Source organism: Centropristis striata, chromosome 9, assembly GCF_030273125.1.
Source record: "Centropristis striata isolate RG_2023a ecotype Rhode Island chromosome 9, C.striata_1.0, whole genome shotgun sequence".
In the NCBI taxonomy this organism is placed as follows: Eukaryota; Metazoa; Chordata; class Actinopteri; order Perciformes; family Serranidae; genus Centropristis; species Centropristis striata.
In genome coordinates this window covers 14,847,439-14,873,683 of record NC_081525.1, presented here as the reverse complement: position 1 = coordinate 14,873,683, position 26,245 = coordinate 14,847,439, and the positions used below count along the sequence as shown (strand labels likewise).

The 26,245-nt window shown below is 36.8% G+C and overlaps 1 protein-coding gene across 2 annotated transcripts; it reads left to right on the top strand.

Moving 5' to 3' along the window:
- Positions 1 to 5,535: 5,535 nt before the first annotated feature.
- Positions 5,536 to 26,118, top strand: brdt (bromodomain, testis-specific). Of its 2 annotated transcripts, none has more exons than XM_059341146.1 (20): positions 5,536 to 5,906; positions 10,236 to 10,506; positions 10,643 to 10,780; positions 11,117 to 11,255; positions 11,729 to 11,850; positions 13,318 to 13,656; positions 13,747 to 13,875; positions 15,108 to 15,320; positions 15,410 to 15,591; positions 15,695 to 15,984; positions 16,109 to 16,222; positions 16,327 to 16,458; positions 18,500 to 18,555; positions 18,642 to 18,822; positions 20,689 to 20,759; positions 21,969 to 22,032; positions 22,110 to 22,219; positions 24,177 to 24,367; positions 24,929 to 25,148; positions 25,247 to 26,118. In XM_059341146.1, the coding sequence occupies exons 2-20, from the start codon at positions 10,315 to 10,317 to the stop codon at positions 25,310 to 25,312; spliced, it is 2,949 nt and encodes a 982-aa protein (XP_059197129.1). In that variant the 5' UTR covers positions 5,536 to 5,906; positions 10,236 to 10,314; the 3' UTR covers positions 25,313 to 26,118. The 2 variants fall into 2 exon arrangements, with proteins under 2 accessions (XP_059197129.1, XP_059197130.1); XM_059341147.1 differs by having other exon boundaries at positions 5,539 to 5,906; positions 15,123 to 15,320.
- The last annotated feature ends 127 nt before the right edge of the window (positions 26,119 to 26,245 follow it).

The window sequence follows — 26,245 nt, the reverse complement described above, 5'->3', positions numbered from 1 at the left end:
GACCCTCACAGCGGACAAGGTGAAACTCCAAAAAAAGAGAGAGAAAAGAGAGAAGAACAAGATGAACACTCAATGATGGCACTGACCCTATAATGAAGTCTGTGACTAATAAAGGTAGATGTGGTGCTGGTAGATACAGTCAAATGACACTGGTAGTGATAGTAATAATAGAAGTAATAGGACTAATGGTAATAGTCATAGTTGCAGTAAAAATAGAATGACAGCAGAAGTGTCTGTACCAGGACCGTAGCAACAGTTGCGACCCAATCACAGTCCGTGCTGAGGGTCATAACAGAGAAAGGTTTCAGCAGAACAACCACAGCAATCGTCAATATACTGTTATGTGGTTTGATTTATAAAAATGCATCATTTTAAATTGATCATAAGCTTTTCATGTTAAATCTTCATTCCATCTCAGAGGTAAATATTGTAATTTTTACTCCACTGCCTGTCACTGACAGCTCTACTTACTTATAATATTACAGTCATGAAAATAATGTGTCTCCAGATTGTGTTGATTTGGAATGTTTCTGATTCTTGCTTTTTCTGTTTCTTTCTTCATGTGTTAAGAAAAATCTCCTCCTTCTTTAAGTTAAAAAAACTATTTAAAAACCCTCTTGGCTGTTAAATGCATCATGACAAAGCTGAAAGTAGGGCATTTTTTTCCTGACTTTTTGGAGATATGTGCTTCCCATCACTACAAACATGATTATTTAATGCAATGTGATGCATTGCTGCAGATAAAACTACACAACAGTCAGCACAACCCCAATTATTCATAGCAGTAAAATGCAACATACACATTAATAATATTTATCCAACAGCATCAGATACAGTAGTAAAACACTGATGGGGCACATTTTGCTGCACAATGAGTACATTCTTTGATGATAATACTTACATATTTTTATTTGTAGTGGAGTAATTAGAGAGTGTGACAAAAATGGTATTACTTTTGTACTTTTACTTCAGTAAATTTCGAATGCAGGACTTTTACTTGTAGTGGAGTAATTTCGCAGTGTAGCATTAGTACTTTTACTTAAGTAAAGGATATGAATATTTTTTCCACCACTGACTGAACATAACAGCATGTATTTTCTTGTACAATAATATTCAACATATTAACCATGATGCATTAAAGTATTTGTGGTAAAAATAAATAAATAAATAAATAAATAAAAAAAAAAAAAAAAAAATAATAATAATAATAATAATAATAATAATAATAATGATAATGATAATGATAATAATAATAATAATAATAATAATAATAATAATAATAATAATAATAATAATAATAATAATCAAACTGAATGTGACCAAGAGATGAATAAATTAAAAATAAAATATTTTAATTAATAATAAAGTTTTGAGTCTCACATACAAAAGCCATTCAAAATGAGATCACACAGTGGAAAGAAAATAACATAGATACAGGCAGTGGTGGAAGAAGTATTCAGATCCCTCATTTAAGTAAAAGTACTAATACTACTACTACTAATGTGAAATTACTCCACTACAAGTAAAAGTCCTGCATTCAAGCAGTATTTGAATTTTGTAAAAAAAATAGGACTACTTTTGTCTACTTAATATACTAGTAAGAGGTTTCATTTAAAAAAAAATATATTTAATAATTTTAAACTTTTAATGTTTTATGTTAATGTTGACCTGAAAAGTAACTAAAGCTGTCAGATAAATGCGGTGGAGTACAAAGTACAATATTTGCCTCTAAAGTGGAGTAGAAGTATAAAGTCACATAAATGGAAATACTTAAGTAAAATACACAAACCTCCAAATTGGACTTACTAGTACAGTACTTGATTAAATGTACTTAGTTACATTCCACCACTGGATAAAGGCCCAATAAAGTAACAATAGTTTGATGAATGTAATAAGTCGTCATCACTGTCATAATCCCCTTTTCTCTGTCACTGTTCCAGCTTGGTCTTTTGGACATTGTCAATATTTGATTTGGGCAGGGATTGTTGTTGGACTCCTGCTGACTGGAGCTGCGGGTAGTTATCAGACGGCCAGAGCAGAGAGGGATCTGCTGCCTCATACTTTCTCAATCGCATAATGGCCACAAAAAAGGCCCATCCAGTGTTAAAACTGTACTCCAGCTGGCTCTGTGACTGTGTCTGTGAATGGAGCAGGACAGTTTTCGCATGTTCTCACTTTGATTTAAAATACCTATCAGTAGCAGGAAAGATGAGCTGATCTTTGTTGCATAGCGCTGTTTTTTTGTCCTGTAATACTGGGTTTTATGTCTTAAATCAAAGCAGAACACATCTGAGTTCTATTCAGATGCGGACTCTCCTTTTAATTCATTTAAAAACCAAACCACATGCTACCAGACCACTCCAAACATCTTTAGTTGTTTGAACAGACTCTCCATATTTTACCAACAACATATGGGGCACATTAGGAATAAAGCTTCAACAGAAAGCTAGCGAGCAGATTCCTGTCAAGCATGCTGCTTTTCAATTTAAATAAAAATAAAATGTATTATTTACACTCTCTCTAAGCATATCACCTACCTCTACATGACTTATTTACTTAATAAAGTGGATGGAATGTCCTCATATGTTTAGGCTTTCACATGCATGACATACATACATACATGAACTTAGAATAAACTGAATAATACATTTTTCATCCTGGACAACCAGCACACCATAATCACTCAGTAAACACAAATATGTGGTTTCTGTTGCCCTCTCATGGATGATCTTCAGACAGGGAGACTCACTCTTCAGATTTCTTATCAGGGAAAGTTTACTGAAAGACCCAGATAACTAAAAATGTCCAAATGTATACATTGGTACTAGTAATAGTATTAGTAATAACAACAACAATAAGTGTGGTCCTTTACTTACTAAAAGCAGCATACCATATTACAAAAAAAGGACAGATCAGGAGCTAAATATGTGGTAAAGTAATAAAAGTACTCATTATGCAGGAAATGGCTCCAGTCAGTTTAGATAAGTCGAAACCTCACTTAAGTAAAAAAAAAATAAAAAAAAGCGTATGAAAAGTAAAAGTATTCACTGTGCTGTAAAAATGTTTCCTTTCTTACTGAGTCTTACTGTGATGGTTTTGGAGTATAATTACTGCTATATTAATGTTGTGCTCATTTTATCTACTTTGTATACTGGGTAGTTTAATCTACAGCAATGCATCATATTCTATTAGAGTAGTGTTAATATCTCAAAATTGTACTTAAGTACAATACTGAAGTAAATGTAGTTATTCCACCACTGCCAGTTGGTTAACTGTTTGTCGGTCAAACAGTTACACACACACACACACACACACACATATATATATATATATATATATATGTGTGTGTGTGTGTGTGTGTGTGTGTGTGTGTAAAGTAGAAGATTGAATTAAAGTACAGTATTTTAAAATATACTATTTGACTAAATGTACCTGGTCAGATTCTGATTAGCAGTAATAGAAAACGCCGCTTGTTCCCTCACTTGGTTTGAGAAGTTTATATTTATTCATTGAAAAACAAATAAGTGTTGTTCCTGCTCACATTGGAAACATCAGGGGGCAGAGCCTTTTCCTATATGACCTCCTCCCTTCTGAACAAGCTTCCTGTCATTGTCAGGGGAACAGACACTGTGTCAGTATTTATGGTCACATTCAAAACACATTTAGGAAATCTGATGATCTGATTTACATTCCATTCCTTTCACTTTCTAAATCTACCCGCTCCCTATCGTCTTTTACTTTCTGCGCCTCATGTCATCAGATTTATTTATTTATTGCTCTCCTTCTCCAGTACTGCATAAAAAGATAACCTGCTATGCCACAATACAACGATAAATAAGTTATGTTGGTTAGTTATTGGGACTATCACAGAAAAGTGTTATATACAGTTTGAAAATCAGGCTGTGATATAATGAAGGACATCCTTTCTCTTGAACATGCAAACATGTACGGTTGGTCTTTGGAAATAAGAGAGTAAACCCTTCATAACTGTCTGCACCACTTCCTGTGTTTGTTTTCGGGAGTGAAATAACATCATGTCAAAGAAAAATGGAAATTCTGTTGTCTAAGCAAAACCATAAAATTTCACTTTTGGGAATCATAAACACAAACCACAACAACATTCCACAGGCTTCTGCCATTAAACCTCTTTCACAGGAAAGTTTAAACCCCACGTTTTGCCCATGGCTCCATCTAGTGGACAAAGGGTGTAACCGATCAATGAAAGTCCTTTTATTACTGAATTAAAAGATAAGATAAGATAAGATAAGATAAGATAAGATAAGATAAGATAAGATAAGATATTACGTTATTATTATTATTATTATGTACATACCTTTCTATTTGGCATTTTTTAATAAATATGTTTTTTGTCTGTGTTTGTTATCTTGAAAGTACTTTGCATTTTACAGATACTGCACATTGGAGAAAATATATTTTAGCATGTTAAATAGGTTGTTGCATGTAGAAGAACGAATATCAATTAATAAATATATTTAAATATATAAATAGTATATGACTTGTATAATATAGAAAAAATACAGAAGGCCTAATATAGGCCTAATGTGGTCGGATGTAAACAGAGATTATATTCGGGGTTTCAGAAGTGAAATGTCTTCCAAGGTATTTTTTAAAAAAAATGTGGTTAGAGGAAATTCCATAAAGCAGGCTTATCCTACTACTAGAACTAATGTTCCCAACCTTGATCTTTAGAGTTAAAGCTATTAATTTGCTGCTGAACAATGAAGGAATATTGTCAAACATTTAAAACCACTGATACGACTACATATTTTAGCCTGAATGTGTTTTAGCCTATATTCTCACCTTTAATTCATGGCAAGACTACAAAGTCCAAAGAACAAAAACAAACATAGGGCTTCATAACATTATGATTAAAATTATTCTTATTCACAGTTAGTAAATTCAGTTCACTGCCCACACCATTATAGGTAAACATGTTTTCTTCCAGTTGTAGCCCATACCATCAATAATTGATTAAAAGTGGGCTACTTAATTGGTAAAGACAAAACCTGGCGAGTTCAGCTCACAGGAAGTAAATTCGTGCCTAGTTCAAGTTACCCTGTAAAAGTCAGAGACGGTTCATCTTTGGTAAAGTCCACATACTACCCACTCATTTTAATACTTTGAATACTATACTATAAAAAAACTATATTGCAGACTTATTCATGCTGATCATAGTCATTATATCGTTTACTAGGAGTCCCGGAAAAAATCTACAATGAATCAATGTAATGAAATTTGAAGCCACGGTAGTATTACAAAAGTTGTTATTGCTTATGACGTGTAGTTTTCTATAACCCGCAAAAGGTAAACGCAGTTAGAATACATCACAACATTAGTATAGTAATTTTCCTGGTAGAGAGGGGCTGGTAGCTTTTTTGCGTTCATTGAAGCTAAGTTTTCTGCTTCTGGGTCAGCTCGCGAAAGCACCGCTCCGCCCAGATCCCAGTTTTCCGTTCCTGTCCATGCACAGACACATTAGAGACCAGTCAGGGAAACACTGCCTGCCTGTACGGAGGGACACTTAGAAGAGTGATATTATTTACAGGAGAGTTGGTGATTTTGCACAGATCAGCCAGTGGTCTAATAACCGATCATCAGGATGTTTCCATTACACCGAATTTCCATTTTCTTTGGAACAATTTAAAGTGTTTGCCAAATGCTTTAAAACCCCATGGAGCTACATATTTGCAGGAAACACAATGGGTTGTATTTATGCATGAAGGAAAATGTTCCAGGCGCCTTTTCTCTTAGTAACAAAGTGTAACACTTTGGTCTTTTGACCAATCAGTTTAGAGCCTTGAGCAGACGGTATAAATTAGAGGCGGTTGCCGTGGAGACGCCTGACACTGAAGAGTTGAACGCAAGAACCCGTGATATTTCGTAAGGTAATGCTGGTACGATAATGCTGACTAAAATGTCGTTTTTTCCAAACGTAAACGTGTACAATGGTAGTTGATGTAATTCTTCTCATGAGTAAAACATTTGGAGTAGCTGTCATAAGCTGGCAAGGAGCCCTTAAGGTTAACGGGACCGCATCTTGCCAGCTAACGCTAGCTAGCCGTTAGCTCGTTGGCTATGGTAGATGCTTGTGATTCTTGAGTGAATATGCACATGGGAAGTTTGTTGCGACATTAAACAAATGGTAGAAAGGTGGAAATACCCAGGTACCGCTTCATGTTGCTAACGTTATGTTAACTGTAAGTTGGCTAGCAAGCAGGCACCAGTGGCCTCAAAGTCGCCTGGCAACGTTAGCATTTTTCATTTCTAACGTTAGCCAGCGAAGCTAATCTGACTGCGTAGGTCACCGTTTCGTTGTTTAAACATTCCCTCGGTCGACACTGAAGCTAACGCTACCTAAGCTAAGCGCTGAAATCTAGCATCATTGCCTTCTCATTTTTCATTTCAACGTGCTCGGCAGCTAATGTAAGTTGCTAAACTAAGCGGTGGGCGTGGTGGTGGCTTCACGTGTTGGCCTGAGCACTGTCAACAGCGCAGCGTGCAGCTGAGAGCTACAACAACGCTCAAATATTTTTGTGCATTCAAATTAAAACTATCATATCTTTGGTTTAACATGACCTAGGAATGTCAAACGAAAACTGGAAAAAAGTTTCAAGTCTGTACTTTGGAGTGAAGTTGATAGCAGCACTCCATGTGACCTACTCTTTTTGTTAAACGTCACATGATCTGATCAGGACGACACCATCATAGACCCCAGAGGGTTAAGATACTGGTATCATATCTGAACTTTTTTGATGCAGGTAAACTTATGGTTGACTAGTGATTGGTAACATTACAAGGACACTAATCGATTGACTTAAATTTATTCAGGACAGACCTAAATGACACTAGTCACACAATGTGTTTGCAATAGTGGATGTTATTATGAGGGTTTGATGGAAAGCTGGATACGTTTTTAAAGACAGAATCATGGTACTATAGATGGTTTTCTTCTAACTTTTGTGTTTGTAATGTAAATGTTCTAGATTTTGTTTTGCTCGACACAAGGGGACATGTTTTGTCAGCCTTCATTGTGTTTTAGTATCAGAAAGCAACACTTAATACTTCAGTTATTTCAAATGGCCCAACAATAGATCTAGGGTTTTTGTATGTAAATAATTAAATTATTACTGTGAAATAGTTGACTGTTGGTTGGGGTCAAGACAGAAGCAACAGAAGTTTTCATAATGTTGTCATGGCAGACATGCTGACAATTCCATTTTTCTTGCTTTGTTGTATTAAACAGTAATCCTGTTCTTGCTTTCTACTTTTTTTGTTTGCTAATGGCTATTTAACATTTTACAACTTTGGCTGAAGTTTAACTCTAGATGACAATAGGTATTTTGTGGCAGCTATCATTTTGTGTACCAAAAGAGATTGGCTCTCCCAATTTTTTTTTTTTTTTGGCTGACCGAATTGTGAGAGCATATTTGTGTAATATATATCATTATCTTTGTATTGTTGAAAGGGTTGGGTATGCAGATTCAAACACCATTTCCATTTATAAGTTGCATTATTAAATATTGGACAGTCAGGATAGTGTCACATCTTGAAATTGTTTTTTGTTTTGTTTTTTTATACATTTTAAGCTCAACAACAATGCTTTGCGTTAGCCATTATACATTGTTTTTCATTAACTGATTTATCATATAGTTGGTGTCCTTCACATTTATTGTTGGCACCCCAAATTATGACAAATTGCTTGCCTCAACAATAGTCAGGAAAGTCTGTTTTCTTCACACAGATATGAAATGCATATCAGAACATATTTTCATGTTAGAAGCTTGTCTGCCAAATTACTTATCTGATTAATTAAAGTTCTTGTATGAATACTTTTCTGTCAGTCAAATTAATCATCGAATTGTTTCAGCCTGTAGTGTGTCCAAAACATGACAATGCTTTACTTTCTGTATGAAATAATTGTAACTGTCAAATAGCATTTGACCCCCAATCTTGCATGACAAACTCATCACCAGGACATTGTGACTGCAAGACGTAGGAGACTGTGGAGCTCATCATTTAGTGGCTGAAGTGGGAGTCATGTTACTTGAAATGTATTTAGCACCTCCATACACCCAACAAAAGGACAATAATCTAATGCACTCAACTTTCCTGGATATATTCATGTATGCTATTTTCTTCATTTGTGCTCTTTTAAAGAAATACAATAAAATGGAAATAAGCTTAACAGAACTTGCAATGTAATTTTATTTGGCTTTGGTTTCTGGTGTGTTTGACAAAAATAATCAACGTGCAAACATTCATGCTGCTTTAACCGTATTTCAATAAAATGTAGGTGCTTTTTGAAAGGATTTTCAAGAACAAACTTTTTTTTATCAATTTCCAGAAGGGTGCCTGGAACACATTTTTTTATTAGAAGTTTATTCCAAAATGTTACAAGTTTCCTCTTGCAACAAATTTTACTTCACCCTTCATAAATTTGAGACACCAGCTTACATGAATACACCATACCATAAACCTTTATCTCAGTCTACTTGAACATTTTTTTATGTAATTAAACTGTATATAGTGTCTGCTCCTAGGACCTTGTATATCCTTTGTTACTGTTTCCGTTGTACTGATTTGCTGAGTTAAATTTTTGTGTGGAACAATTTCAAGAGATCCTGTAGATGGCAGTATTTGCCCTGTTTATCTGGAACTTGCTCCTGAGCATCAGCTGTGCTCTACTGTGACTGTTGCTGTGTGTTAGACTGGCATTTTGAATTTGCATGCTGTTAGTGTTCTGTCATTTCTTTAGCTTTTTGTGTGTGTTTGGGACCAAGAAAATATTGTACCGCTTCATCTTGTGATACATTATAAATAAACTGCTGCCATATGTCCATTTTATCCATCATTATTTATTTTAATTAATATTAGAATATATATAACATTCTGAAACCAGAATGCAGTGATTAAATGCCCAATTACTGCTTTCGGCCTAATTTAAGGTAACTTATTTTTCTGTTCCAGATATGATATATTGTAAATCATTGTCTTGCAGTGTATCCTAGAATTGCTATATTGTGATGCCATTGTAAATGTGGGCAACAGTTTGTGAAAATAACATAATCCTGAGTTACTTTTGGATTCCTAAACCTAGTTGCTAGTACAATCTTTGATATTCTCTTTGTACTTGTAATTTTCCACAACATCTCCAGTGTTGTAGTGCCGCTCTGCCTTTATGCTAGAAGATCAAATATTGGCTTGACTGAATAACAGTGACTTTTTAATTTCATAGCTTGTAAGCAATATTGAGCATACTGTAATCAATAAGCTATTTCCCCACCGTGCCATGTCGGAGAGGCAGAGATGAGTGCTGATGCTTTTGTACTTCTTGGTCTTCTTTTTTTCCACTTGATTTGTTCCAAGTCGACATAAAACATACCAGTAGGCGTTTTGGATACAAAAAGAGGTAATCAAATACAATTTCCTGGCTCAATGATTCTAATCTTGTTTCATGTTTGACTGGATTATGATCAGACTATGTTTTAGGAGAGATGGCTCTTAAAGCTGTACCAAAATGAGCTGCTAAATAATACAGTAAGCACTGTTCTACATGAAGTTATTTTAGCAGAGTAGCTTGACTTTTTTTATTTCAAATTTGAAAACAACATTGAAGCAGTGGCTATGTCTCACAAAATAACAACTTTTGAGCCCTTTGGATAACTGTGTTAAAGCATGCACTATTCTATAGTTTTCTTCTTGTCCTCAAACTCTATGAAAGGACTAAAACCAACAGCTTTCTGACTTCCCTACTCTGTCTGTGCAAAAGAAATGTGTTACAAGTGAACATTTGTTTTCAAATTTTTTTGTCATTTCCTTAAACATCTGGGCAAAGATGTTTACATCTGAGTAAAGTTTGCTTAAAAAACACAAGCAGCCGTAAAGAATGTTTGGGGACTATTTTTCTGCTGTGGATTGATACACATTTGATGCCACACACCATAATTATTAATGTCAAATAATTATTTATGTTGGGCTCTTCAAGGAATTAATTGGCGATAAAAAAAATATTCAGAAACAAGCTGCTACTTGTGTTACTGTCAGCAGTCATGTTGCATTGTGGGCATTTAGGAAATGGGTTGAAGGTTGTCGATGTAAGGCAGAATGGGATTCAACTCTGTTTTGAATTACTTTTTCCTGTTTGTTTAGAAATGTTACATTTTTGACTGACGTGTGAGAAACAACTCTTCACTCTTTTTTTTTTTTCTTTTTAGGAAAAACGTGTGATGAAAACTACATTGAAGCAAAGCATACCACAAACTCTCTCCCCCTCCATGGCCTTTGGACAGCGCGATGTCTGATGTGAAAGTCTGTCCCACTGTGAGCGGAAATCCCCCTCCGCCAGAGGTCATAAATCCCAAGAGCCCTGGACGTGTAACCAATCAGCTACAGTACCTGGAGAAGGTGGTGATCAAAGCTTTATGGAGGCATAACTTTTCATGGCCCTTTCACCAGCCAGTTGATGCAGTGGCACTGTGTCTCCCAGTAAGCAATAACATTGTATTTGTAGCACCACAACCCATCTCTAAAATGTGTTTTTATTATCACTCCCAAAATAAGGTGCATGCAATCTGAAACCGAAAGCTTTTGGTGTATTAATGCCAGTGTATTTGTCTTCCAGGATTATTATACAATTATTACAAAGCCTATGGATCTGAGTACTATTAAGAAGCGTCTTCAGAACAACTACTACTGGCAAGCGCTTGATTGTATACAAGACTTCAACACCATGTTCACCAACTGCTATGTGTACAATCGGGTAAGAGAATACTATCCATGGTGCTGTAATAGACTTTACATGTATGTACAACTGCAAAGGCCATTTCAAACTGCCCACACAAAATAATAGACAGAGAAAATAAGCTGCAAGAAAGTTAATGCAAACGTGGGTGTATGAACTAATGTAACTTTCATTATTCCCCATTGCTGTTCTATGCTAATGAGAAAGTTTACACTCACTGACCCAGAATTACTTTTTTTTCAGGCTATTACAGTGCTAAAGATTATTTCTACAGTTCAAACAGGATTAGCATAAGATGTTAAATGCTACAAAGAGAGCTTTTTTTATTATAATATGTACATTTTCTTTCCACAGCCTTCAGATGACATTGTTTTTATGGCACAGACCCTGGAGAAGCTTTTTTTGCAGAAATTATCACAAATGCCTAAGGAAGAGTATGAAGTTACAGCAATCGCAACAAAAGAACCAGTGAAAGGGAGAAACACCAATACAGGTATCTTACACCACAACAGTCCCATATATGGTCCTATATGACCTTTGTATTTTTTGGGATAAGCATGTCAAACTGTTGGTTTAAACCAGGCATGTCCAAACTATTCCAGAAAGGGCCATGTGGCTGCAAGTTTTCCTTCCAACCAAGCAGAAGCATAACAGACATGAGTCATTTAATCAACTGATCTCAGTGTTCAACAGCTGATCAGTCGAATCAGGTGTGTTCTTAATTGGTTGGAACGAAAATCTGCAGCAGCACGGCCCTTTATGGAATAGTTTGGATATGCCTGGTTGTAGATGGATTTTAACATTGATTTTCATACTTGTTGCAGATGTATTTGACAATTAAATACTGCAAACACCAGCGAATACTGCCATGTTAGGATTTTGTGTCCTCAGGACAGTTATTGTCCAAAGGAAGTGTGCTGCCTAATTTGTACTCTCTTTGTATTCTCTTTACCTCTGGCCCTGCAGGTGCAATAAAGCAGAGATCCCTTGTGTCAGAAGTTGTTCTCCAGCAAACTGTGACGGTCATTCCACCTGATGTGCCTCAATTCATGCCACCCATTGTGCTCTCTGCACAAATTGATGAAACAGTAAGTATTTTATTCCTTTGCAAGCGACTTGTGCAACATACATACCAACTTTAAAGTACTAGTGTGTATGTTTGAGAGGGATTCATTAGCAGCTATGGAATATAGTATTCATAACTATGTTTTTAATTGGAGTCGAATTACCTGAAACTAGCAGCTGTCTGCGGACGCATTGCGCTATATCCAAGCCTTTACTTGTATATCACATCTATATCTGTAAAAGCAAGAAGCGCGTGCGTGCGTGCATGCATGCGTGTGTGTGTGTCTAGGGCATATCTCGCTGACCGGTTAGTCAGACTGACCTCAGATTTCGTATGTGGCTTGCGCATGGCACGAAGGTGTGCATCCTCGATTTTGAAGATTTTTGAATTCATTTTTAAAAATATCATTATTTACTATTAGGATGTGTTTCAGCATTGCACTGTTTCCGATCGGACACCTTTTAGGGGAGCTACGCCCCATTGTGTGATAGGCTTACACCTGGTCAGTAACCCAATTCGCTCTGGATTTCTCTAGTTATTCGTGATTCAACTTAATCTCCCACTATACAATACATACTTCCTACGGGCACTGCACTAGTTTTAAGTCAAGTCAAGTCAAGTCAAAGTTTATTTATAGAGCACATTTAAAAACAACCTCAGTTGACCAAAGTGCTGTACAGTTATTAAAATATAATAAATCATACACAACTGGGTATAAATAAAAACAATAAAAAGAATAAAATACTAAAAACAGTAAAACAATAAAATAAAATAGAATAAAATTAATTAAAAACTTAAAATAATTCCCAGATGCTTTGGCCTGGCAGGGAGTCAACTTAGATCCAGTGGGCTACTGGGCTGGCAGTGCACTTGCTGAAACCCTGAGAGGCTTGAGAGAAGGTCCTTATGTTTCCTGAAGGCCACCATAGGTTCTGCTACATGTTTAAGAGATATTCAGTTGCAGTCTGCAACCTCACCACGAGATGCCACTAAATCCTACACACTGGATCTTTTAAATCAGGAAATTGACTACAAGAGTGTAAAAGAGGTTGTTGTCTTTTTTATAGCTAAATTATTACTATGACTAAGCCTCCTGGAGTTTACAACTCTTTTCTGATGCTTGGCTTGTTATTCAGTAAGAAAAGAAACCAAATTTCATTTATTTTTTTGATTAACGGTTAAATAAATGTTTTGCATTGTAATCAGATGCACCAGTAGTAGCTTGACATGAGGAAATGAGAGATTGCATTCAAACCGCACTACAATAAAAATTTTTTTGTGTTTGTGTCTTTCTCCATTGCATGAAATTAATGAAAGTGGCCAAGTTTCACAAACTTGAATTATTCATATGACTAAATACTAATGTTGAATCACATTTATGATTCCATAGCCTGTATTTGTGCCTTTAAACTAAACTTTTAAATGTCAGAATGCAAAACAAATGGTAAAATAGACTTTTTATTTGCAACCCTTATTTTTGTATATTCAGCTTAAAAAAGGTTTCAAGAGGAAAGCAGAGCCCACAACATCCACCATCTCCATCAGCAGCAGTGAGGTGTCACATGCTGAGGATCGCTCAGCACCCTGCACCTTATTCTCCAGGAAAAGGCCCATCAAACCTCCAAAGAAAGACCTGCCTGCCTTTGAGTGCAAGAAGGTCAGACTGTCTGAGCAGCTCCGGTGCTGTAATGACATCCTAAAGGAGATGCTGTCGAGGAGACACTACGCATACGCATGGCCCTTTCATACCCCCGTTGACTCGGTTGCTTTGTGCCTGCACGACTACCATGACATCATCAAGCAGCCTATGGACCTGGGCACCATCAAGGTAAGAACATTACGATGATGAGGAATATATGACATTACTTTACTTTCAATATAAGTCAGATCAAACTTCCCTAAACTGCTATTTCCTCAGAACAAAATGGATCATCGAGAGTATGCAAACGCAAAGGATTTTGCCGCTGATGTCCGACTGATGTTCTCCAACTGTTACAAATATAATCCGCCTTCGCATGAGGTCGTCTACATGGCAAGAAAACTGCAGGTACAGATTTACATTTTTTCTTCTGTGTACCTTGTGAATTTTTTCTGTTAAAAAGTTCTGTTTATATTTCCTTTTTCCTCAGAAGAAAATGCATTCTGCGTATCTTTCGGGCCTAATAAATGTGTAGAATGTATTTTCCTCTTCTACATTAAAGGCCTACATTCAATCTAATTTGGATATATTTCATCTCCAGATCTTGGAAAATGTACACTAAAGCTTTTGTCTTTTTATATATAATGCTTTTAATTGTGTTATGTGTTCAGCATAATAATTATTGAAATGGTAATATCTATGTCTCAACGGTTTTGGCAAGAATGTTCTCTCCAGTATGAGGCGAATGCAACTAATAATAATGGTAAACACAAAGATGCTTGAAAAAAGACGTGTTGCGGCATTACAATGTTTCCGGACGCCTTTTAGGGGAGCTCCGCCCCCTTTTAGGGGAGCTCCGCCCCATTGTGTGATAGGCCTACACCTGGTCAGTAACCCAATTCGCTCTGGATTTCCATGCCTGACTCATCTCATCTGTAAGTCTATTGAGCCTACCTATCTTTCGGAGTTTTAAAGTGCGCTACAAGGTTCGATTTTCCAATAATATTCAAGTAGTTTCCAGCGAATATCAATGTTCAGTGTATGTGCTGGATGGTGTGCGTACATTATGAAAAGTAACTGTTTTATGGAGTTGCAGACGTTGTAGTGGTCTGCATGTAATGTGCAAATTCTGTTATTCGCGATTAGCATGCTAAGTGGAGATTTAGCTTTATTCACTTCTTGTGTTGCATCTCCCACTATATGAATACATACTTCCTACTGGCACTGCACTAGTAAGAGTTTAATTTAAGAGCTGATATCTAGCCATTTTCCATGGTTTTCTTGATAATGATTTTGGTTATTATCAAGAAAACCATGGAAAATACCTTTGTACCAGGCATTAAAAATGAACAAGAATTGAAGAAAACAATGGTCTAATATTTTTTTCCATGCCTGTAGGTGTGGTGCAGCTGTGAAATGTTGCAAAATCGTCACATATTTTAGAAGGAAAATGTCTCTGTTTATTGTGCTTTTTGTCAAACAAGTAAACAGTGACAAATGGTCAGAAATGGAGTGGGCTTTATATAATTAATACTGGTAAATGTACTATACCAACTGTGTAAATTGATTGATTGAGGTAATTTCTAAGTTGAAGCATTAGTATCAGTGTTAATTATATTCCAATTATTAAAAAACATTAGTGTTTGTATCCGCAGGAGATTTTTGAGGCCCGATATTTGAAGGTTCCTCAAGATGCAGAGAGCTGTTCCATACCTCATCAGCGAACTGAAAAGGGACAGGGAGACGGAGTCACAAGTGCGTCAACATCACCAAGTTCTGAAAGCGAAAGCTCCTCAGAGACAGCGAGTCCATCAGAAGAGGTGGCCACGCAGCTGGCCAATCTACAGGAGCGGGTTGGTATATACATGCCAGTAGGCGTGCAAATAGCTCTTTCACTTCAGTGCATTTGACCTAATTGGCTCATTAATGGCTGGCTTTTCAGTTGAAAGCTGTCAGTGATCAGCTGAAGAGACTTACCCAAGAGCCCCTGATGAAACCGAAGAAGAAAGCCAAATTGAAAAAGGAAAAAAGAGCCAAAGAAAAGGACATTGCCAGACTAAAGCACAAATCCTCCAAATACAAATCTATTGTAGAAAAAATGACCAACCGCAAGAGCTCTACTGTGTAAGTGACCTTTCAGTGTGGTTTATATTTAGGGCAAGTAATGTTGAACTGGATATTGCACATGTGCTAAGACTAACATTAGATGTTTTGTATGCATGTCTAGGCATGGCAGCAGACACAATATTCATGGAGTACCTTTAAAATGTGAGGATGAGGTCCCATCAAAACCAGTGACTTACCAGGAGAAGAAGCAGTTGAAATCTGACATCGACAAGCTTCCCGGCGACAAACTGGGCAAGCTGGTGAACATCATTCATGCCAGGGAGTCCTGTCTGCGGGATTCTACTCTAGAGGAGATTGAGGTGGACTTTGATTTGCTCAAGCCTTCCACACTCCGAGCTCTGCAGAGGTTCGTTGCTGTATGCCTGAGGAAATGCAACAAGAATATTAACAGTGAGTAGAGCTCAACGCTGCTTTCCCGAAGCATTACTCTGTCAGCAAATATAGCTTTTTCATTAGATTCAATGAATATAAATTGCATTTAGAATAGAGGGTTATTATCTCTTCCATCCTGCAGAAAAAAAGCTGCTGAAGCCCACAGGAGGAGTACAGACTGGGAAAGTAAAGAATGCTGGGATAGCTCAAGTTGCCAGTAAAGAGCAGCACTTGATAAAGAAAAAAAAGCCACCAGGTAGGATCTGAATTTGATTTGCCATGTTGTCATCACAGGTGTACTTCCACATATGAGGCATTGAGTGTAAAAAAAAATACACTTTACCTTTTGTCTGTTTACAGCTAAAGTCATGGCAGCTCCTGACCTCAACTTCCTTCCACGGCTTAGTGCAAGCAGCAGCAGCTCGTCCAGCTCTGACAGCAGCAGCAGTACTACTCATTCTAGCTCTTCTGATAGCAGTGACTCTGAATCAGGTTAGCAGCACTCTGCCCTCACCCACATTTGGTTTACCTTTTCCCTTTCTCCTTTATAAAAATAAAAGATAAGCCAAGGGCATAATTCACCTGGGTGCCTTCCTACTGCATTTCCAAGCCTACTCTTGGTTGCTCACCACCCACATATTAAATCGTTTTATGTTTTTGCACATTCATAAGGTGTTTGCTCTTTGTTTTTTTCCCACACACTTTTAATAATCTGTCTACATGGAAGAGGTTCGTATGTCTGTTACATCTGTGACTATTGTGGTAAAATATTTGATAGTTATTTTATTAATTTGTCTGATACGCTGAATCAGTGGCAAATTTCAAGCCTGGAAACCATGAATCTGCTGAGCTCATTTTTATTTTGCTCTGGCAGATGAGTCTGATCACTCATTAGACGTTTGACCATTCAGACTGATTTCCAGCTGCTGTGGCCCCTGTTGGGCCAATCAGCATGTTTGATAGGACGACTGACATCCAGCTCAACTCACTCAACTCAATGATCAAACTAGGCAACACTTATCAAATGTGAATTATTAACTATTTCTCGTCTCAAATGCTTTTAAAACAAATTTTTTTGTGTTCTGTTTAACTGCAATTTAAGCAGGTTTGTGATCCGACCGCCATGTTTGTCCTGCTTGAAAACACCCAGCACCACTTCAACTTGTATGTGTCACTCAGCGCTACGTCATGCGCTTCACCAGTTAGATCAGGGGTCATGTTGCATTGGTCTGATTGGTTTATTCAGAGGCTTTTTTGTCTCCACCAGTTGATAACACCCCTTGGAAATCAAAAATGTGCAGAGAGGTTCCACACATTTGGGAATTAGTCTGGCATGCCAGGATACTAGATATCTGCTGGCTACACAAGGAATCCAGAAATAATGGCCCTTGCCCCAGAGATGGATCCCTGGAGAAAAAAAGTCTTGTTCTCTAAAAGAAATGCAGCACATTCCAAATTTTAGCTGAAGTATATATGAGGTATCAGCAGTCTGAGTTAGTCACATCAAGGTGGTATGTTTTCAAGGTTACAGGCTTTTTAGTATGAAATTCCTTTGTAGCTTATCAAGGAAACTGTAAACACAAATCTAGGCTCTCTTCAGGGCCAATATGAATGAAAGGGATGATTGCAGTAATCAAGAACTGTTTCATGTACTCAAAGGCATATGAGGACCATGACCGGTCACTTGCTTTTCAGTATTTGCAATAGATTAGCATTCTGTCATTTGAATAAACAACACCATATCTCTTAGTGCCATTTCCTGCAGTTTACAAAAGCCAATCTTATGCAACCATGAATATTGTTCTGCTCTGACGTCAATAGAGGCCTTCTGTGTATATATAATATGTCATCCTTTCTCCAAACACCTTGTAAGTTAGTCCCTACTTTCTGTGCAGCAGGCATAAAGTGAAAAAGCATTTTACTATGGTGCTGTGACTCATCAACAAAATCCAATATCTGACTCCCTAACCACTTTATTACTTTTTTATTGTATATTTTTTCATATTCAAACACATCTCTGTGGCCCAACAGGAAACACTTTTTAATCACAGAGCAGAGGTAAAATGCATTTTAACCATTTTGTGTAATGCCTTTTATTATATGACATACAAACAGGACCATCAGATTTTTATTGTGGTAGGGATATGGGCGTTATGGGCGGTGATACATTATCATGATGGATTGAAAGGTTCACATAAAAAAAAGTCTTAAATATAGAGAATTTAGGGAATTTGTATAAAAAAATATATATATATATAATGTAATTATATATTAAGCAGCACTCTGTTTACCCATTTATGTTCTTTAGTGTTTAACAAAGCTAATGATTACAAATTATTTGGAGTTAATTTTGCCAATGGATGCTGCATTATACAATATTTAATTGCCCTGTTATATTTATGTATCTGTCTACATTACTAAAAAAAACATTGCATTTTTTAAAATAAATGTATGTTTTACATTAACAGCTGTGGGAGGAACTGATGCCTGACTCTGTCAACAGTAATTAATAATTAATGTGCATGTCTTTCAGTGCCAAAAGCAAAGAAGCCAAAAAATAAAGACTCTTGCCAAAAGGTTAAGACGAAGGTAAATACTTTCAGTATTTTCTTACTGTAATCAAGTGATTTGTGGTAAGATGGCCTTGTTGGTTACAAGAATGTGATTTCTTTAAGTCTAAGGTGAACCGTGCTGCCTGTGCCAAGCGGATATCGGAGACAAAGGATTTGACAAAAGCCTCAGTTAAGACCTGTCAGCCTCCTCCTGCTGTGCAGTCCGCTGTAGCAGAAACCAAAGGCCAGCCAGCACCCTGTAACACAGACCAGACCTGTGATGAGCTGACTCTATCACCTCCAGGTACTGCTCACATTTGTCCTTTATGACCCTTAACTATGAACTATATGACCCTATGAACTATGAGGGGATTAAGATTTGTCCAAAATTGGACAATAGTTTTACCTTTACTTAACACTCCTGTTATGTTTGGGTTTTTTTCATGATCAGCAATATAGGAACAAGTTTTATTATCCAAAAGTGTCAAACAAAAAAAATCTCAATACAAATTGTTTATATTTAATTAATAACTCTATTACTAACCATTTCAATCAATATTTAGTGCAATGCAGTGTTCTTTACCTCTCACAGATCATGGTTCAATGAGGATAATTCACTTGTTTTTCATCAAAAATGCATGTTAAACCTTTTTTTAAATACATGGGAGAGACCTACATATAAAATACAATGGTTTTACATGACACTGATTTTTATTTTTTTATTTTACATTTTTATTTTTTTTTACTTTGATGGGAAAATACTTTTAACTATTTTTCTTTAATTTTTTAGGTTTTTAAACTTTGAAATGGGTCAATTTGAACAGCAACTTAAGAGGAGGGTTAAAACCGTAATTTTCCTTGACAAAATGGAAGCCATTTAGCCCTGGGCATTGACAAACTGGGTCAACTTGCACATTATAATATCCATTCAAATAAATATACATGTTTCTATTTATGTTTGTGAAGTGAAAACATTTGAGACTGTTTAAATTGGCGTTATTTTACCATTTATTTATTTACTTTTTACATTTAACCTCATCTGTTTTTTTGCTTTTTTAGTTCTGCACTATCCCTGTTTCCCCAGCCTTTAGAAGCCGTCCCTTTCAGTGACCTATGAGACCTAGTGCCAGAACAGCATCAATACCTCCCAAAAACCCTGTACTCACAGATTAGCTTTGTCAGCTCTTGCTTTTCTTTTTTTTTTCTTTAAAAGGATAGTTTGGATTTTTTTGAGTGCTGTTGTATGAAAAAAAAAATCAACTCTATATTTACTATAGTTTTACCACTTTGCCTTGCTGTTAGACAGCCCATTTTAAACAACCAAAGCTGTTCTATGCGTCTTTCAAAGCCACCAGACTTCTTTGACAGAAACTGTAATTTTATCTCACAGAACACTTGAGTTGCTAGTTGTTTGTGTTGTTGTGTGACTTTAATGATTTAAAGGATTAGTTCAGATTAAAAAAAAAGGTTGCACAATAACACAAACAAACTGCAAAACAGCAGTAGACCAGCAACTAAAATAACTGTTTTGTCAAAGGAGTCTGGTGGCTTTGAAGAGAGCATAGATGGATATAATGGCGGGGGCGTCCTGAGTGGTGAAAAATATTCTAAATATAGTGTGCACTTAAACTGATATTGATTCTTTTAGGTGGGCCTTTTTCTAGTGTTCAGAGTAAAATATATTTAGCTGCTGCCCCCATCCACAGCAGTACATTTCTTAGCTTCCATGACTGTACTCCTGCCTGCTTCTCTAAACTGGGGACGTGCAGACCACCACATACTGTCGATATTACACCATGGAGAAATACCTCATATAACCCAACCCACCCCCCCAAAAAAATCCAAACTATTTCTCCCTCACTGATGTGGCTCTGTATCTAATGAACCTTCTCTTCCAATGTTCCCCTTTAATTGTCCCATATGCTCAGTGTCCTTCAGAAACAGAACTTTGGGGCGTTCCACTCGGCTCACTGACACTCACTTCTAATTGGACTGAACAGAAGAAGGAAAGAAATGTACCAGTCAATTACCACCCCTATTGCATTTCAATGCTGCTTATTCCTGCCTCCAGTTGACTTTACTGTGCACCAACTTCATGCTATAAGTTTGTGTTAATGCACTGTAGCCTCTGACATGGTTGTACTGATATCTGTCCTTTGCTGTTTGACAGATTTGTCTGCCCTTTTATCCCCCATGGCATCTCCAGGAGAGCTAATGGACTGGGCTGCCCCCAGATTCGAGGTAATTCTGATGAAACTTCACAAACACTGTTGGCTTTAAATTTTAAAAAGACAACTTTTTTTAATCTTCTTATGGACTCACTCAGGTCTGGACGTTACATTTTGTATTATCTCCATATCAATGAGATCACACCGGTCAGTAGAGGTGTGTGTGTGTGTGTGTGTGTGTGTGTGTGTGTGTGTGTGTGTGTGTGTGTGTGTGTGTGTGTGTGTGTGTGTGTGTGTGTGTGGGTGTGGGTGTGGGGGGGGGGTAGTTACGATAGCGATCGAAAACATTTATTTGCGTGGCAATATTGGATTGATTCATGGCCATAAAGTATCGATATTTATCGTTTTTACGACGTTTTTGGAGAACATAGCAGGTTCACTTTTAGGAATATACTAGAGATACTGGTATCATATGAAACTATAAGATCACCATGTGCCTCACCATATAGTGCTGGGAAGCTGGGAAGAACGCTGCAAAGTAAGGGTTTCTTATGTTTCATTAAAAAAAAAAAAAACCTGAGCAGTGGAGCTTAAAGTTGAGGAAACTTTGATGAAATGCTGCAGTTGTTGTCGTCCATACACGTTTGATATCTGTTCGGTTCAGTTTGACTGAATACTTTGTTGGTCAGTTTGTGGGTTTGACTCTCATTGTGGATACACTGAGAATTTTCTCTTATATGACAAAACAATTCTTGATTGAATTACATTTTTTGGACAGAAAATTCTCCTAAAAAGTTAAATCGCAATATATAGTATCGCAATACTCACCATATTGGCTTAAAATCGCAATAATATTGTATTGTGACTCAAGTATCGGGATAAACTGATTCACACCTCTACAGTTCAGTTTGTTTAGCTGTAAACATGTAATATTTCTGCCTTACTGCTCACAAGTTGTGTTGATTTTAGGTAACTATCACCACATGGTAGTTGTGAAATGTATGTTCATCATGCAAGGGGCCAAGTTGCAGTTACAGAGGACACTGATTACATTTTCAGTGCTCCCTTGATGTTCTTTTTTTCTCTTTTTTTCCAGACCATTTATTTTAAGAAAAGTATACAAGGTCTGTCATAACTGCAAAGCAATATGGTATATAATAATCCTTAATGTTTCTCTGTGTTTGGACTTGAATATTTAGAAATGTTGGCTGTGTTGCTGTTAAGCATTTACAACCTAATGATTTATACAAAAAAAAAAGTAAAACTAAATCTCACCTTTCAGCCAGGTCCAGTGCTGTCCCCTCTGAGAGACAGCCCACTGCCACCCAAAGAAGAGACCAGGTCCAGTAAGTCCACTAGAAGACTCTTACTTAAAAATCATCATTTTTTTTTAAATGACTTCGTTTTAAAGTTATTATGCCAGATTTCAGATACCCTGAGGGTTTTCCTGAAGGTCAAGTGATTAATGTGCCTTACACACTAAACACAGCAAGTAGACCTGCTGAGGAGGACAAAGTCCAAATCCCTAAAAAGGTAAGCTTTGTTTAACTGATTTCACTATAACAAAAAAGTGTTAATATCTTATATCCTGAAATGTTAAAGAATTATTCTGTAGTTCAGAATGCAGAGTGGGTTGCACCAATGAATATTAATTTTGTCTGCACAGTTAAGATATTATATTTATATTTTTCTACCCTTTAGTGGCCAAAAATGAATTATGGTAGACCTGCCAACCCTTAACAAACCTCCTGAGTACCACTTTGTCGACCTCGATGCATCAGATGTGAATCACAGCTGTTTGTGTATTGAATTAACCCTAACCCATAATTTGCATACATATGCATTTCAGTACAAAATTTGCATTCATCCAGCAGTCATACAGACAAAAAAGTGAAGAATGCACTGATTTCCAAAAATATCTGCAGATGTCACTAATGTTAGTTGGTCATTTCTGTCTCTCTGTCCATCCTCATCACTTGCCTTAACACGGCGACCAATGATCACTATTTAATTACTGCTGCTTTTATATTGTTTATATCTCCGAAAAAAGTTTAAATGTTTGAGCAAGTTAGGTTTTTTTAAAATGGGGTTTTCAGCCAATTTGAAAGATGACAGTACAGATATAAATCCCTAACCAACTGTTTTCATCATTGCGTAGGCTATCACTTATAGTCAGGTGGCTTAGCTAAATAAAGGGGACATGCCGGAAAAAAGCACCACATTTTTTTTGCATGCTCTCGATTCAATTTTTGGTGGGAGCCACTTCATCAAAATTCGGATCAGAGATGGCAGCCATATAAAATCTATTAGAACCAATATATCTTCCAAGCCACATAGAAGGTCCATCTTGCTGTCAAAATAAACATTTTCTGGGTCAAGAAATCCATTAAAGCTATTGCTAATATTATTTGATCAAATAGATATGTTTATTTTTGCCAAGTATTTACATAATTTCCAACTCTGTTCCTAAGCGGTCAGACATATATTATTATTATAGGTCATATAGAGTGCATGTATTCAGAAAAAAATGATAACATGCATACATTTAATTAAACTGTATTAGCTTCACTTTTATTATTTATTACATTTACAACTACAAAGACCTGTAATTAATGGTGTAATTACCTACAGCTACACCTACACCTATAGCAGCAGACTTTGACTTCCGAATGCATACAGGTTGGCAGGTCTGTAAAAAGATGGGTCACATTTATTGAAGTGTGGTTGTATCAGGTGCTAATCTATAATCAGTGTATTACCACAACAGAAATACAGGCAGTTGGCCCCACAGACAGGAGTACCAGCACAGGAGCTTAGCAGTGTACTGCTGTGGACAGAGGCAGCTCTCCCATATGGGGACCTGAAGCTGCTATCAGTGCTCTCTTCAAAGATCCCAGACTTCATTAACAAAAACATTATACATCATTATACCTCGCAGAACACAGGAGCTGCCGTGTTGTGTCTTGTTTGTGCTGTTTGAAAGTGTTAGTTTGTATTCCCCAAAGTCACAAAATAAAACAAACTGACTAAATGATTGTGTCAGCTGCAAAGTGATCTGCGAGTTATAATCGCTGTTTTTCTGGTGGCTTTCAAGAGAGTAAGCGCTTCAGCTCCCTCCCTCATAATAAACAGGGCAGTCTGATGGCAAGGTAAAGCTGTGAACATTTTCCAAATGGAGCTAACACACAAGCTGATTTTATTTATTTATTTGTTTGTGTATGTTTGTTTAAATACATTTAGCTGCTTCCCCCATCCACAGCAGTACATTGCCTAGCTTCTATGTTTGTCCTCCTACATGCGGCAGGCTGACTGCCATTTACTGTAGGTAATACACTGGCCATGAATAAGTACCTCCCTCAACCCGACTTAAATAATCAGAGCTATACCTTTTCAATGTCGCTTCAAACCCGATCCTAGCTCGTTCCAACAATGCCTGCCACATTTTAAAGTAGATAAATAAACATGGTGATCTTTCTTTCTTTTTTTTCAGGACATTGTTCTGAAAAATGCTGAGTCCTGGGCAAAACTGGTGAGGCAATCAGTCACTGCAGCTACAATCAAATCCTCAAAGGAGAGTTTCCAGCAGTTCCGTAAGGCTGCCATAGAAAAGGAACGGGAAAAGGCTCAGAAGAAGAAACCGATCGATGAGCCCAAGGAGACGGAGGCCCCTGAAAAGAGCAGGTATGAAGCAAATGCATCACATTTGCTTCTCAATTTACAGGTGCATCTCAATAAATTAGAATATCATAGAAAAGTTTATTTATGTCAGTAATTCAATTCAAAAGGTGGAAATAACACATTATATAGATCCATTACACACAGAATGAAACATTTCATGTCTTTAATTTTTTTTTTTTTTTTTATGGCTTACATTTAATGAACACCCAAAATTCAGTGTCTCGGAAAATTTGAATATTACAAAAGACCAATTTTAAAAAGTATGTTTAATATGGAAATGTTGGCCTCTGAAAAATATGTCCATCTATATACACTCAATACTTGGTTGGGGCTATTTGACTTGAACTACTGGAAATTTACTTTTCCATCATATTCTAATGTATTGAGATGCACCTGTAATTTCCTGTCCTTAGACTAAGTTTAAAAGAAGCCAAAACTATACTTTCAGCATCATTTTAGTGTCCAAATCCCAGTTTTTGAAAGGGTGCTGATAAACCAAAAGGGGTATTTCCTTGTTCAAGCGCCAAGAAAGATTAAAAGTGGGCTTCATCATTCTCTTTCTAGCTTACCAGACTTGTGTAAAGCAGAAACAAACCCACAACCTATCAATGAGGATCCTGAGTCACCAGAGACCATTTGCACAGAAGCAGGCTCTCCTCAAGATATTGAGCCACAACAGCCAAACTCTCCCACAGCAGCACCACCTCTAACCACACAGTCCTCGCTGGATAGGGAAAGAGAGATGGCCCGCAAAAAGGAGCAGGAACGACGCAGGCGAGAGGCTGTGAGTGACCTCATCCACGTTTAGTATCATTTTGTTCCTTTAACGTTGTTAAAATCAAATATTAACAGTTGCTTTGTGCTTTATTGTTCTCTTCATAGATGTCTGGTATTGACATGAGTATGCAGCGGGACATCATGACTACATTTGAGCTGAACCTGGACTAAAAGGAAACTGGGATTAACTTGGAAAAAAAGACACATATTCATTGAATAACTTGAGCTGTTGATTGTTTCCCTGGCACAAAAGACAACTTCACATCAACCATACGTGTTCTTGAGATGAGAAAATAAAAATGTTAAATGTGAAACAAACAGTAAAATATGAATGGGTCTTGCCATTACTTTGTATTTGAAATTGTAAATGTCTGCACTGATGCACTGTTGACTTTGAGATGATTGGGGTGACACTGTCAAATGTCGAACCTGAATCAAATTTTTCTTGTGTGTTTTTTCTGTTCTTTTCACGTTTGGATGAGTCCTCCTTCCAGCAACATTAAGCTCATTAATGCATCAATACACTGTAGTTAAATGTTTATTAAACTGTGCAGTGATGTTAAGTTCTTCTGTTGAGTTATCCCATTTGATGAACCCTTACCACCATATTTCAGTTCATCCTGACTTAAATGTAGACACTGGTTTATATGTTTTGTTTTTTTTGAGAAGGCATTCTTGCACAAAACATACTTTAAAATTTTGACCAAAGGTTGGTAGGTCCTTGTTAAGGTTTCCAATGTGGAATAGACGTAGATAGTCTCCATTCCTCGTTGGTTGTCTACTTGAAATGCCATGAATGTGTTAACTGTACACGCACTGCACTTTGTTGTTCATACAGTTCTGCCTGTTCCAAAGTTGCTTGAGGAGATTATCAACATGTTCTGTATGTTACAGTTTGAATATGCTAAATAAATAAGAATTTCTTTTGTTTTTCTTTTTTTTTTTACTCAAAAAATAAAGCTATTTTCACTAAACAATCTCCATCACTTGATCACTACATCATCCTGTAGTATGACTGTTGTGCAGATCAAAATGAAGGAGTTGGTTGTGGTCTGACCAGTGAAGCAAACGCGGAAGTGCAGTGAGTCTGCATTCTTTCAAAAA

Bases quoted from the DNA above. Each gene is read 5' to 3' on its own strand.
- brdt (XM_059341146.1), top strand. From the start codon at position 10,315: ATGTCTGATGTGAAAGTCTGTCCCACTGTGAGCGGAAATCCCCCTCCG. The intron at 13,876-15,107 runs GTACAGATTTAC...AAAAAACATTAG, and splicing joins ACATGGCAAGAAAACTGCAG to TGTTTGTATCCGCAGGAGAT. The intron at 25,149-25,246 runs GTGAGTGACCTC...TTCTCTTCATAG, and splicing joins AACGACGCAGGCGAGAGGCT to ATGTCTGGTATTGACATGAG.